The sequence below is a fragment of the Bos grunniens genome, chromosome 22 (genome assembly GCF_055505025.1).
Source record: "Bos grunniens cultivar Pamir isolate PY7600 chromosome 22, Bosgru_T2T1.0, whole genome shotgun sequence".
Classification (NCBI taxonomy): domain Eukaryota; kingdom Metazoa; phylum Chordata; class Mammalia; order Artiodactyla; family Bovidae; genus Bos; species Bos grunniens.
Genome location: NC_141186.1, coordinates 44,491,321 through 44,506,608, shown reverse-complemented (window position 1 = coordinate 44,506,608; position 15,288 = coordinate 44,491,321). Strand labels below are relative to the sequence as shown.

At 42.6% G+C, this 15,288-nt stretch overlaps 1 protein-coding gene across 12 annotated transcripts in view; it reads right to left on the bottom strand.

Annotated features, from left to right (window-relative positions):
- The window catches only part of ARHGEF3 (Rho guanine nucleotide exchange factor 3), a 312,981-nt gene that overhangs the window by 196,778 nt on the left and 100,915 nt on the right, over positions 1–15,288 (bottom strand). For 11 of the 12 annotated variants that reach the window (XM_086367396.1, XM_086367397.1, XM_086367403.1 and 8 more), the window contains one exon: positions 14,301–14,367. The exons of the other annotated variant lie outside the window; for it this stretch is intronic. In XM_086367396.1, coding sequence (XP_086223522.1) covers positions 14,301–14,367 — 67 coding nt within the window. The remainder of the gene's footprint in view (positions 1–14,300; positions 14,368–15,288) is intronic. 12 annotated transcript variants of the gene reach the window in all.

Sequence of the window (15,288 nt, the reverse complement as noted above, 5' to 3'; positions counted from 1 at the left end):
AAAGCCAAATGTTAGCAATTGTTGATTCTAGATGGTGGGTGTTCATTGTACTTACTTTTCAACATCCCATATATTTAAAATTTTTCATAACAAACAGTTGAAAAAATAGCACACATAGTAAAAATAACCATCTTGGAAACCCCTTAGGAAGACATCAGGTGAAGCCTGACCATCCTTCTCTCAATAAACCACACTTAAGAGTTCTTAAGGCTTCCCCAGTGGCTCAGCGGTAAAGAATCTGCCTGCAATGCAGGAGCTACAGGAGACACAGGTTCGATTCCTGGGCCAGGAAGATCCCCTAGAGAAAGGCATGGCAACCCACTCCAGTATTCTTGCCTGGAGAATCCCATGGACAGAGGAGCCTGGTGGGCTACAGTCCACGGGGTCACAAACAGTCATGTCACAGACATGACTGAAGAGACTTTGCAAGCACATATCCAAGGAATGATTTCAGTGAGCCCTAAGAGTTCCTACTTTACTGCTAAAACAAATATTGTATATACATCTCCAGGTGAGCTCCTGACAAAGCTGTTGCTTGTGTTCAGGGGGAATGCAGCACAATAAATCCCTATCAAGGTCTAGAATCACCATCACCCTACTAGGATCAACAGAGGAAAAAGCAGGTTTGCCACTCCATCCAACACTCCTTTTCTATGAGCAGGTTTAGCTGAACCTACATAAATGAAATACACATCTGATACACCTCTATCACAACTTCCTCAAATCAGAACTATGATCTTAAGCAAGCCTTCATCTGTCCATAAAAAAGTAATAGGCCTAATTCCCTGTCTTTTCCCAAATGGATGAAAGGTCAAACCAGCCCTGAGGATATAAAAACACATTATACATTAGCACCATTCTGCTGTATGGTATGTTTTTCTCTTCCCTGAACGTGTGTTAACCAGGAGGTCATGGCAGGGGTGGGCCATGCTGCTACTAAAGCGTCTAAACCAGCTGGACCATGTGAAAGTCATGGTCAAAAAGGCTCATTCACGAGGTGTGTTCACTGAGATTTCCAGTGTCAGATGGCGTTTGCATAAGGAGAGTTTGCATAAGGAAGGACAAGGCTGGGAGGCCCAAAAATCAAGCAAGGGAAGAATTTTCATCATCAGGCCTAAAGAAAATAGACCATTTAAAAATGAGCTCTAGGCAATCAAGTTGTAACGAGCATTTGCTTTTAGAGAATATTTATTTTAATTACTAAAAATGAATAAGTTTGTAACACTTATTCATCTTCAATAATAGAAACATCTTAAGTATAAATAAGTGGTCACCAAGTAGAACATGTGTGTGGTAAACAAAGATATGAAACGGTGAAAGGATCAAAAGATACCGATTATTCATGAGCCACTTGGTTACAGAATGTCTGTTATGCACTAAATATGCGTGAGACTTCTGAGGTACTAACTGCACAGAGGTACTAAATATATATGAGCACTTAAAATACATGAGGTCTTAGTCTGGCTGCCCATTGGAAACACTTCATCCTGACCCCACATCCCTTCTGCCCAAGAAACACAAATGAAATAGAAATCAGCCAGCTGTTCAGCTAGCTAATTGGCAAGCTGCTACTGCTGACCAGTTATGTTTGTCTCTGAGGTTTTATGATAAAGCAAGTGTGTGTCAGTGGCCCAGGGCACCTTCAGTCTGTAGACTGCCTGCCTGCACTTCAACTCTGGTCCTGCAACCATGTCAGAGAGAAAGGCCAATGCAGTGGAGAGAGAGGGGACACACCAGCATTGTGAACCCTGGGATACTGGAGGGACCCTTCCTTCCCATCTGCATCCTCTCTGCTGGGAGTTAACTTACTCCATTTTCCCACCTTGCTTCTATGTTTCAACTGCTTTAAACAGACAATGTGATTTGAGCATTTAAAGAACACTGGGGCCATTCCCTGGCAGTCCAGTGGTTAAGACTCCATGCTTTCAATGCACGGGGCTCGACTTCAATCCCTGGTCAAGGAACAAAGATCCCACATGCCAAGCTTTGCAGACAAAAATGAAAAAGAAAAGAAGGCACTGTTTAGAGTCACAATGAGTTAAACGTCGTCCAATCCATTAAATGTACCACGTTACTTTGAAGAGGAAGATGATGGGAAAGAAGAAAAGTGAGGCTTCAACTCCTATCCACAGCTTTTGAAGTGAGCAGGAAACAGAATGTAAAATCTATCGTGGAGGGAAAAAGAAAATGTGAAGGGAGAGGTTCAGATTCAGAAAATCAATGTTCCAAATTGGTGCATCCCCTCAGTTCTCAACATCACCATCCCCTCCCATGCCTTCAAATAGCAAGATGGCCTTTCAGAGGTGATGAGATCACTGCCATGATATTGTTTGCATAATGAATGTTAAATTTGACTGGAACAAAAAATAAAAACCTCCATGAAAAGTCATAAATGCAACAAAACACAAAGAAATACTGAGACTGATCCTTGGGCCACCTTCTATTTTAAACCCCTGACTAGAAGACCTAAATAGACATTTCTCCAAAGAAGACATATGGATGGCCAATGAGCACACTGAAAGATGCTCATCAACACTAATTATTAGAGAAATGCAAATCAAAACTACAATGAGGTACCATAGTCAGAACGGCCATCATTAAAAAGTCTGCAAATAATAAGTGCTAGAGAGGGTATGGGGAACATGGAACCCTCCTACACTGTTGGTGGGAGTGTAAATTGGTGTAGCCACTAAGGAAAACAGCATGCAGGTTCCTCAAGAAACTAAAAATAGAGTTGCCATATGATTTACCAATCCCACTCCTGGGCACATACTCTGATAAAACTCTAATTTGAAAATATATATTCACCCCTACATTCATAGCAGCACTGTTTATAATAGCCAAGACATGGAAACAACCAAAATGTTCATCAACAGATGAACGGATAGAGAAAATGTGGTATATATATGCAATGGAATCTTAGTCATACAAATAACAAAATAATGCCATTTGCAGCAACATGGATGGCCCTAGAGATTATCATACTAAGTGAAGTAAGTCAGAAAGAGAAAAACCAATACCATATGATATCACTTATACATGGAATCTAAAATGCAACACAACTAAACATAGAAACATTTCTGGCTTACAGACATAGAGAATAGTTTTGTGACTGCCAAAGAATGGGTGATGGGGAAGGAAGCACTGGTAGTTTGAGATTAGCAGCTGCGAACTATTATATACAGAGTGGATAAACAACTAAGTCCTTCTATATAGTGCAGGGAACTGTAAATCAATATCCTGTGATAAACCACAATGGGAAAGAATACGAAAAAGACTATATATATATAGCTGAATCACTTTGCTGTGCAGCAGAAATTAACACATTGTACATCTGTAACACTTCAATAACATTTTTTTAAAATAAAATAAAAATAAAACCCCTAGCTCCAATGTTACCCAATGGTAACAGAATTAATAACAGCCATTTCAGAATGCAATTGTCCAGGATCTGTTATTATTTCAATTAATCCAGAGGACTACTATGCCTTATGTCTTATGAGCAGTTTATTCTTGCTCCCACTTCAGATTCTGAGGACTGAAAAAAAAAAAAAAAACAATAACCAAAAGGACTACTTCTAGCTAACATGGGAAAAAAAGGGGTTAGAAGTTTTGTTTATTTGACAGTCAGACCCTGGGCATCAGGGTGATTACCCTTTACTATGGGATGAGAGATGGGAAAGACTGCTGTAGACAAGAATTGTTGTATCTGCCCAGTGCCTCTCCCCTTCCTATGGAAACTGCCCCTTCGCTCCCTTGTTACTATGGTTACCACAGGAGCCAGTAGAGCAGACTCCACACTGTGGCCACAGCTGATTGGGCTTGGAGTATCCACCTGACCCAGGCTGAACCAATCAAAATCTTCCCCACCAGTAATTTTGGCTCTGAGAGAGAAAAAGCTGTCACTCTGCAGATGGCTGCATTTCCACAGTATGGAAGTTAGTCTGCAGAAAAAATGCAGCAAACAACAGAGGAATTGGGAACCCTCATGGGCTTCAGGTGCTGCTTCCAGGGATTTCTGAGATCCTGCTGCATTCCATGAAATATCTGGAGACCTCTATAATTTTTGAAACTCTCCTTGTTTAAGCTAATTTGAGTCAAATTCTATCACCCGAAAGATCTCCTAAGTAACCAAAAAGACCACAGTCAAACGCATCTTTTACCTTGTATAATTCTGGAACAAAAAGGGAATAACTGAGTTGACAGCTGTATAAAATAAACAAAGGCATCTATAAATTCTGTCTCAGAAGTACAGAGCTTGCACAGGTGGTGCACAAGCCGCTGTCCCCATAGACCTCACATACGGCCAAAAAAGAAACCACTTTTGAGTCTAAAAATGAGCTTCAATGTGCCTGGCATAGTTTTGGTGTCAGCACACTGAAGATGACACGGGCTTTTCCTCACAGGTGTCTTTCACAGGGTGGCTTCTCCACTGTCTGAAGGGAAATGAGACAAGAAGACTAAGCGGAAATGAGAGACAGTTTTTCGTTTCGAAGGGGCACCTCACATCAAAAGGCATCTATTATAAACTCAAATTGGTTTAAAGACTTAAATATAAGTCATGACACCATAAAACTCCTAGAAGAGAACACAGGCAAAACATTCCCTGATATAAATCGTAGCAATATTTTCTTAGATCAGTCTCCCAAGGCAATAGAAATGAAAGCAAAAATAAACAAATGGGACATCATCAAACTTACAAGGTTTTGCACAGCAAAGGAAACCATCAGTAAAACAAAAAGACAACCTATGGAATTGGAGAAAATATTTACAAACAGTGTGAACAACAAAAGCTTAATCTCCAAAATATACAAGCAGCTCATGCAACTCAATATCAAAAAAATAAACAACTCAATAAAAACCAGGCCAAAGATCTAAATAGACATTTCTCCAAAGAAGACACACAGATGGCCAAAAAGCACATGAAAAGATGCTCAACATCACTAGTTACCACAGAAATGCAAATCAAAACTACAATGAGGTATCACCTTACACTGGTCAGAATGGCCATCATCACTTAAGACTATGAACAATAAATGCTGGAGAAAATACGGAGAAAAGGGAACCTTCCATACTATTGTGGGAATGTAAATCGGTGCAGCCACTATGAAAAACAGTATAGAGACTTCTTATAAAACAAAAAATAGAGCTATCATACAATTCAGCAACTCCACTCCAGAAAAGACAAAAACTCTAGTTTGAAAAGATACATGTACCCCAATATTCATAGCAGCACTTTTTATAATAGACAAGACATTGAAACAACCCAAACACACATCAATAGACAATTGGCTTAAGAAGATGTGATATATATATATATATATATAGTTGATTATAGTTTCAGGTGTACAGTAATTCAGTTTTATACATAAAACTGAACATACACACACAGGAATACTACTCAGTCATTAAAATGAATAAAATATTGCCATTTTCAGCATTATGAATGGACCTAGAAAATACTATAGTTAGTGAAATGTATACTGTATTTAGTGAAATGTCAGAGAAAGATATATATGATATCACTTATGTGTGAAATCTAAAAAATAATACAAATGAATATATATACAAAACAGAAACAGACTCACAAACATATAAAACAAACTTATGGTTATCAAAGGGGAAAGAGAGGCAGGCAGGGATAAATTAGGAACATGGGATCAACAGATACATACTACATAAAGTAGATAAACAATAAGGATTTAGTGTTATAAGCACAGGGAGATACATTCAACATCTTATACTAACCTATAATAGGAAAAAAATCTAAAAATTATACATATATATACGTATATATATAATTATATATACATATATATGTATATATTTATATATAATACATATAATGTATATATATAATTTTTAGATTTATATATATATATAACTGAATATATATATAACTGAATCACTTTGCTATACACCTGAAACTAACACAATATTGTAATCTACTATACTTCAACACTTTGGGCTTCCTAGGTGGAACCCATCTGCCAATGCAGGAGACATAAGAGTCACAGGTTGAATCCCTGGGTCAGGAAGATCCCCTGGAGAAGGGCATGGCAACCCACTCCAGTATTCTTGCCTGGAGAATTCCATAGACAGAGGAGCCTGGTGAGCTACAGTCCATGGGGTCGCAAAGAGACGGACACAACTGAAGCGACTTAGCACACACATACTTCAACAAAAAAATAAACAGAAACAAAAAAGTTCAAGGGAGCAGAAGGTAACTAAAAAGGATTTGAGGTGATGACAAGTTTACCACGGAATTGTCCCTTGTTTCTAGCACTGTTAAAAAGATGGTCATGCCTAACTTTCTCTGAAATCAAGGTATGTGTAATCCGCTTTCTTTTAGAAGGGCAACAGGCTCCCATTGCCTGGGGAAAGCCCATCCCAGGCTCTCAAGCTGGCTCTGCCACTCACCGTGGCTGTGACTTCAGGCAGCGAGCAGGTGTGCGCTCCGTTTCCTCATATTCGAAATGGGACAGGTACTATCTACCACGCAGCACTGCCACAGCCTTGCTTGGAGCTGATGTTAAATAATGTAGGTAAATGTACAAACCGAGGCTGCGAGAGAAGAAAAAGCCATGCCACCTTCTTTGGCAAAAGAGGGGTGAGGCTACGGTAAACGCTGAAGGGGCGAGGGGAGTTTTGAGTATTAGAGACTGTCACTCTAATGAGTTGTGAATTTGGCAGCATTTCAGCCTGATCTTCAAGAAATATTCATCTAGGGTTTGCCAACTTCCTTCCAAACATGGGGCCTGGGGGTGGGTCAGGCGGCCTGGAGCAGGCACAGACCTATTGCCTGGAGATGTGACTCTACTCCTAATTCTCTTGGCTTTGAGCCTCACCAGCATTATTTCCTGTCTGTCTAGAAACTGGACTCTCTTCGGTGATGGTACCAAACTCTTCCTTGGAGTAGGAGGTTATTAGTTAAAGTAGCATTAACTGTGCCAGGAATGTACCCAGAAAGTGCCAAAGAAGAGAGAAGACTAACAGGCAACTGTAGATACTCAGGGTATGGGAGAGAAGGCCCAAAGTCCATGCAGAAAGAAGTCAGGGGCAGGCTGGAGGGAAGGGGCTCACAACGGGCCAGCAAGCCTATGTAACAAGCATCGCTTTCAAAGGCCAGTAAGATCCATTTTCAACCCCAGCAAGATGAATAAACCTCTACTGGCTTTGAAGGGCCTTCAAATCAATCTTTTTACAAATGTCTCACATACCTAACTGTACTTTCTACCATCAGAACTACAGCCATAGATACATGGACCACAGAACTCTGAAAGTGTGGCTAAAAATAAATGAAGACCTTTGCCCTAAAACATATGACATACTTCCTAAACCCTGCACTAAATTTCAGGCATCCAGTGACCCCTCAAACATCTGGACCTCCCACACCCAGAGGGATTCCCAACTCACCTCCAACAGTGCCAGGGGCTGTAGCCATGGATGGCCGCATGTTACCCATGCCATGTAACAAAGGGATCATTTGAAAATACGAGTGTTTACTATCTGGCCTAGTGACCTTCTGTTTTCAATCCCTGTTAAGCAGCTCTGTCATATGTCTCCTACTCTGACATTCTGCTATGATAAAATAATTTGTTTACCTACACATCTACTAGACGTTAAGGTACATGAGATGAAGACTGTGTCTTATTCAATTTTGTGTCTTTGTTGTTGAATGAATGCCCTTTAACCTTTTATTAACAACAACAACCTTTTCCTTGGAGCGAATGTCCCTTCCCCACTTTCAATGGCTCCAGTAGAACTGCCAATCATGAAACTCTGTCAACCCAGCTCCTTCAGAGGAGCACATGACCAAGCTCTGTCCAGTGCTCTTGACCACAGTCACTGGCCAAAGTATAACTATGTGAGTGGAACCAGGGCAATAAGAGTCCTATGCTGGGATTTCACATCAGGATTCTGGAAGCAAAAACTCCCTTTTGTCTGGAAACGTGTGGCTATTTGTGGTCATCACCTCCTTCTAAAACAGTTCACGTGCAATAGGAGAACATAAGACCAAAACCTCAAAAGTGACAAAGCTGAGAGAGTATACCTGGATACAGCTGTACCTGAAGCCTATCCATCAGTTTCCCTCGGTTACATGAACCAATAAATTTCCCTCTCCACTTGAGCTTGTTATAATTGTGTTTCTATCACTAGCAGCCAGAAGAGTCCTGACTAATACACTAAACCTTATTTTCCTCAACTGAAAATGAAAAGGTTTGGGGTACGACATTAAGAGCTTCCCTGGTGGTTTCAGTGGTAAAGAATCCGCCTGCTAATACAGGACACACAGGAGTCACAGTTTCAATCCCCGGGCTGGGAAGGTGCCCTGGAGAAGGAAATGGCAACCCACTCCAGTATTCTTGCCTGGGAAATCCCATGGGCAGAGGAGGCTGGCAGGCTACAGTCCATGAGGTCGCAAAGAGTCGGACAGGATTTAGCAGCTGAGCACACACAGGCACACACACATAATGTTCAAAGTCCCTTCCAAAGCTTCAGACATTTCTTACCAAACGGTTTAGGCAAGTATAAAGGCCAAGCACTGGAGAAAGAGACAAGACCAGTATGGCCCTGAAATTTGCTTGCTATTTCTTTCAAATCTCAGACCTAGTACCTAAAACAATGTCTCATACATAGTTCAGTTCAGTCACTCAGTCGTGTCCGACTCTTTGCCACCCCATGAATCGCAGCACACCGTGCCTTCCTGTCCATCACCAACTCCCGGAGTTTACCCAAACTCAGGTCCATCGAGTCGGTGATGCCATCCAGCCATCTCATCCTCTGTCATCCCCTTCTCCTCCTGCCCCCAGTCCCTCCCAACATCAGGGTCTTTTCCAAGGAGTCGACTCTTCGCATGAGGTGGAAGGTCTTGTTAAATATTTTCAAGTTAACTACAGGCAATGCCAGGTGTTGTGGTCCAGAGATTTTCACATTTCTAGGATGAGTTTCCTCCCTGACTCTGTCTCTGTGACTCTCTGTCTCAGCTTACTGGAGGAGCTGCAGCGAATATTCTCACAATAAAGGGTCAGAATTCTGAACTTTACAATGCCCAACCATATCCAGTTCAAAAGCATCAATTCTTCAGCGCTCAGCTTTCTTTATAGTCCAACTCTCACATCCATACATGACCACAGGAAAAACCATAGCTTTGACTAGATGGAACTCTGTTGGTACAGTAATGTCTCTGCTTTTTAATATGCTATCTAAGTTAGTCATAGTTTTTCTTCCAAGGAGCAAGCGTCTTTTAATTTCATGGCTGAAGTCACCATCTGCAGTGATTTTGGAGCCCCCCAAAATAAAGTCTCTCACTGTTTCCATTGTTCCCCCATCTATTTGCCATGAAGTGATGGGACCAGATGCCATGGTCTTAGTTTTCTGAATGTTGAGTTTTAAGCCAACTTTTTCACTCTCCTCTTTCACTTTCATCAAGACACTCTTTAGTTCTTCTTCACTTTCTGCCGTAAGGGTGGTGTCACCTGCGTATCTGAGGTTATTGATATTTCTCCCGGCAATCTTGATTTCAGCTTGTGCTTCATCCAGCCCAGCCTTTCTCATGATGTATTCTGCATACAAGTTAAATAAGCAGGGTGACAATATACAGCCTTGACGTTCTCCTTTTCCTATTTGGAACCAGTCTGTTGTTCCACGTCCAGTTCTAACTGTCACTTCTTGACCTGCATATAGATTTCTCAGGAGGCAGGTCAGGTGGTCTGGTATTCCCATCTCTTTAAGAATTTTCCACAGTTTGTGGTGATCCACACAGTCAAAGGTTTTTGTGTAGTCAATAAAGCAAAAGTAAATGTTTTTCTGGAACTCTCTTGCTTTTTATATGATTCAGTAGATGTTGGCAATTTGATCTCTGGTTCCTCTGCCTTTTCTAAATCCAGCTTGAACATCTGGAAGTTCACGGTTCCTGTACTGTTGAAGTTGACTTGGAGAATTTTGAGCATTATTTTGCTAGCATGTGAGATAAGAGCAATTGTGTGGTAGTTTGAGCATTCTTTGGCAATGCCTTTCTTTGGGATTGGAATGAAAACTGACCTTTTCCAGTCCTGTGGCCACTGATGAGATTTCCAGATTTGCTGGCATATTGAGTGCAGCACTTCATGGCACTGTCTTTTAGGATTTGAAATAGCTCAACTGGAATTCCATCATCTCCACTAGCTTTGTTTGTAATGACACTTCTTAAGGCCCATTTGACTTCGCATTCCAGGATGTCTCTAGGTGAGTGACCACACCATCGTAGTTATCTGGGTCATGAAGATCTTTTTGTATAGTTATTCTGTGTATTCTTGCCACCTCTTTTTAATCTCTTCTGCTTCTGTTAGGTCCATACCATTTCTGTCCTTTATTGTGCTCATCTTTGCATGAAATGTTCCCTTGGTATCTCTAATTTTCTTGAAGAGATCTCTAGTCTTTCCCATTCTATTGCTTTTGAACTGTGGTGTTGGAGAAGACTCTTGAGAGTCCCGTGGACTGCAAGGAGATCCAACCAGTCAATCCTCAAGGAAATCAGTCCTGAATATTCATTGGAAGGACTGATGCTGAAGCTGAAACTCCAATACTTTGGCCACCTGATGCGAAGAACCAACTCACTGGAAAAGACCCTGATGCTGGGAAAGATTGAAAGCGGGAGGAGAAGGGGATGACAGAGGATGAGATGGATGGATGGCATCCCCGACTCGAAGGACATGAGTTTGGGTAAACTCCGAGAGCTGGTGATGGACAGGGAAGCCTGGCATGCTGCAGTACATGGGGTTTCAGAGAGTTGGACATGACTGAGTAACTGAACTAAACTGAACTGAACCAGATCCAGAGGAGCTGACACAGGGTGAGACACCCCCAGGGTCCCACCTCTCTGAGGGTCCTGCCTTCTTATTCTCCCCATCCTGTTCGGGTCTCACCTGTAATTTTCCTGCCATAACTGTCCCAACCACAACCATGCCCCTGGCTTCTCTCCTTGAACGTATCTGTAGCATTCATGTTCTGGTGAGAGACAGCACAGCACCAGCCCTGGCCAGGGAGGGTAGAGAAATTCCAGGCAGTTGTAACACCCAGGGCCTCTGTCTCCTTAGAGGAGTATGGGAATCAAAGGACACAGCCAACAATTAGCAGCAGTAACTCATGAAAGGACTGAACCGCTTGGTACATAGAAAAGATGTGTCATCCAGGTGTCACCAGCCCTTCCTGAGGCTCTTGGAGGCCAGAAACTCCAGCCAAAAAGAGGAAAACCATAAATGCAATTCCTAAGGCTTTAAGAAGTCATGAGATCTGCAGTGGATCTAAAGGGAACAACAAGGAGGCGGTTACCATACACTCACTCAGCAAGATCTTCCTTAAAATTACTGACATTTTGAAACATCTCTCTTTTCCCAAAATGTCTGTTTCTTAAGACATTGACCACTCCCTCTCCCCACCTTGCGCCCCGTCCCATGCTCCCTCCTTGGCCCTCATGTGTCTCCATCTCACTTCTCATTTAGAGCCATGTGGTTCTTTCTCCTCTTGCCTTTTCCAATCCGTTTCTCACCATCTCTTCCCGCACCCCTATCCCCAAACCCCACACATGTCCAGGACGCGAGAAAGTAACACAGGCTCCTTCTGCTTCACGAGCTGAAAAGAAATGGAAATGCAAATGCTTCTAATGTTTTTCTCTGCCACATATATAAAAATGGGAAATTTGCTATCACAGAGGTTCTAAACCCTTTCCTTCCAAATAAAGAAGAAAATGAAGAGTTCATAGAACACATGTCTTGCCCTAGAACAGTCTAGCAGGCCTGAGTGTCACATTTCATTATAGAAAATGTATCAATTAGATAATGCCTCCCATGTTTTCCTCCTGGCATTCTGGATGCTTCTTATTCTTTAGTTCCAATTACCATAACTATGCTTACAGAGCTGGGAGTGACGGTGTTCCCACTGGCTTGGGTTTTCTTCCACGCCCCTTAGGCCATGGAATATTATGCTCCAAGGGACAGAGGGATGACTTTGGCCACAGAGGAATCTGGCAATTGGCCAGGCCCTGAACCATCTCTCTCTGGTGTGGTCTTGAGGTCAGTTTGTCTAACTTTACCAGGAAGCCACAGGGGCCAGAAGAATCAAAACAAAGACAAGAGACCAAGAAAAACACAACTGACCTGACCACCTAAATAGACTCTAGTCATTTCGACACTTTTAACTCTTGGGGGAAATCTTATGAGCTGGCTATGAATTTGAGGGCTGATAGGATGATTCTGAAGTCAACAAAGCATTAGATTCTGTTACCTATGTGGTTTTAATTAGCCAGGGGCCAGTTGTCTGCTTGCTCCCCTGCAGCAAATTACTAGTGTTAAATGTTACCCCTGCAAGGCTGTGACAGACAGAACGTCCCTTAAGCCAAGTATGTGTCTAACAGTTCCCTTTCAGCAGTAAGATCTACAAATCAGACTCAAGCTTAAAAATTCATGAAACATTTTTCAAGGACAAACAGTTGAAGAAGTTTTAGCCAAAGGTAGGGTTATCAAGTTGTCCCAGCTTGCCCGGGACTGAAGTTTCCCAAGACATGGGGCTTTCAGTGCTAAAGCCAGGACAGTTCCAGGCAAATCCTAGATGGACCTCAACCCTAGTAGAGGTTGAATCAGAAGGAAGTGGGTGGTACACTTGAGGGAAGGTAGAGAGGGAGAGAAAATAAAAACTTTCAAAACAGTTCAACTTCTCTTTAGTTCAAAACCAACTACAGATGTCAACCCTGTCAAAGTGTGTACACACTATTTTTTCAACAAAGGTTTATGGCCAATGACTTTGGGAGATGCTCCATGCAAACTCCATCAGCTCTCCTTCACGTGGTCTCCATGCGCATCAACACACTGAAGGCTCTGAGAAGTCCTGCATGGTGAACATACTTTAATTTGGTGCTCTCAGGGTGTCCCAAGTCCGTTGGACCACACAAGCCTTTTTTTTTCACTTAATGTTTATGATCATCCAACTGAACACACTTTGAGAAATGGGGGTCTTGTTCACAAAACCATAACCAACCGAGGAGGTACATGACTTAGACTCGGTAAGACACACATACCTACTTAAGAGGCCAACACATTTCTCTTTGTATTCAGTTAAAAGCATACTGAAAACTTAGCTAAAAGAGAGCCATGATTTGTATTTTTAAAAAGACATTTGGGGAAAATGACTGAGATGTATGTAGGATATTAAAGGTGAACTGAACCAGTAAAAACACTGCCGAAAGACTAAAGAACCTGAAACATAATCTGAAGTGAATTTTGTGTCAGATATATGTGAGAGATTTATTTATTCATTCATTCCACTTATTCATTCACCTTAAATATGTATGTTCTAGGCACTGTGCTAGGCCCAGGGATAATGCAGTAACAAGAGAGACTGATAAGGTCTCCAATGCTTGGGGCTTCCAATCTTAAATGTCACTACATGTTAACTAACAATCTTTTAACAATGAGAAAAAGAACTACAGGGATCCACAGGAGATGCCTCTAGGTTAGATTTAAGGGGCGGACACGATGCATTCCCATGGAAGGTGATGTCAAAGCTTAGACCCAATGGGTGAAGTGGGTGGGCCTGTCCAGTGTGTGCAGGAGTGTGGTATCATGCAGCAGGAGGCTGTTTTGGGCATAAGGTACAACGTATGCAAAGGCCTGTTGGTGATACAGAGCTCAGAGCGTACTCTACACAGGCAAGAGTCCGGTTCCTGAAGTCAGAGCTAGAATTCAATTTGACACACAGATGGGCCACTTTGACTACTATTATTATCACTATTACATAAAGGAAGAGAATTTTGCATCAAGCAAAGGTTAAATCCGACCCTCCCTACACCTCTAAGGGTCTAAGAGCTTTGTGACTGAGAGAATTCCATGATTCCCTTCAGCATCTAATGTTTAAAGCGTACAGACCTCTCTCCTTTTGTAAACTAAAGCTCCCCACAGTCATAAAACTACATATGTACAGACAGTATATTTCTGATTTCTTTTGCCTTCACTCTGCACCTTTCTTGTTCCCCCGAAACAGCCACAGTGCCCACTTCATCAACCTTGACATCTCCTGGCTTCTTCATAGGATGCTTCCTGTAACCCAACACCTACAGAGCAGGCAAACATCACTGGGTACTTACTGAACCACTTGGAGCTTTTTAATTAAACCACAGGCGCTGATGCAAAGATGACTTCCCCAGGTGGTAAAGCACAGAAGCTTGGTGGAGACTTGGCTAGTAAAGTCCACCTCAGCTGAGTCCTCTCTGCAGCACCCAGAAGAGGACAAGTAATGGGTGGGATTGCTCAGGGGAAAGCACTTACCCCTCTGAAATTCCAGTCTTTAGGAGATGGAAACATGGGAAAGTTGTTCTGCCGCTGCCGTTTAGGCCTGGAAGAGGACAAGAAAAGGAGATGCACTCATTATTCAGAGGAAATCACCAGTTTCAGATGGAGTTTCATCAGAAGGAGAGATGCTTGCAGAAATGGTCCAGGCAGGGTGAGGTGGCTGGAGTTTTCTACAGCTCAGCAATCTTGAGCAGCCAAACACACTCTAGACTCCTTCCCAGGCCCCCGGGAGGAAAGCTCCAAAGTCACTGAGAAAAGTCAATCCCTCACCTTTAAAAACAGGAAAATTTAAAAGAAAACCGAAAGTCTAAACTGAATGCAATTATAGAGCCAGACCAAACTCCAGTCTTTACTTTTCGCAAACGGAGGCTCCCAGAGGGAGGCCCCCAGGTGATGTGTGTAGCTTCGGGCGCAGCCAGGAACCCTCCCTTGCTGCTCGCGCGCTGGGGAGTCCCTGCTCCTCCACGTAGGCCACACTTGGGCTCCCTGGACTTCTAAAGGGACGGTTGACAGGGCAACTGTTAAGCAGCTGCTGCCTGACAAGTCAGAACTGGCTTCCTTGCCTATTAATCTCTCCGCACTAATCAATCTCCCTAGATGCAACAGAGGCAGGTTCAAGTCGGGTCCACACAAGTGGCAGGTAAACGGTACAAAAGAGGAAAGATGCGGGAAGGGGGCTGGGAGGCCGCAGACACGCCAGGAATGCCTTACTTCTGTCTTGTAAAGTGAATTTAATTTTGTGACTGCAACATACCCACAGGAACATGTATTATGACGTTTTTATGGAGCGGTGGACACAACTGAGCGACTTCATTTTCCACTTTCATGCATTGGAGAAGGAAATGGCAACCCACTCCACTGTTCTCGCCTGGAAAATACCAGGGATGGGGGAGCCTGGTGGGCTGCCGTCTATGGGGTCGCACAGAGTTGGACACGACTGAAGCGACTTAGCAGTAGCAGCAGC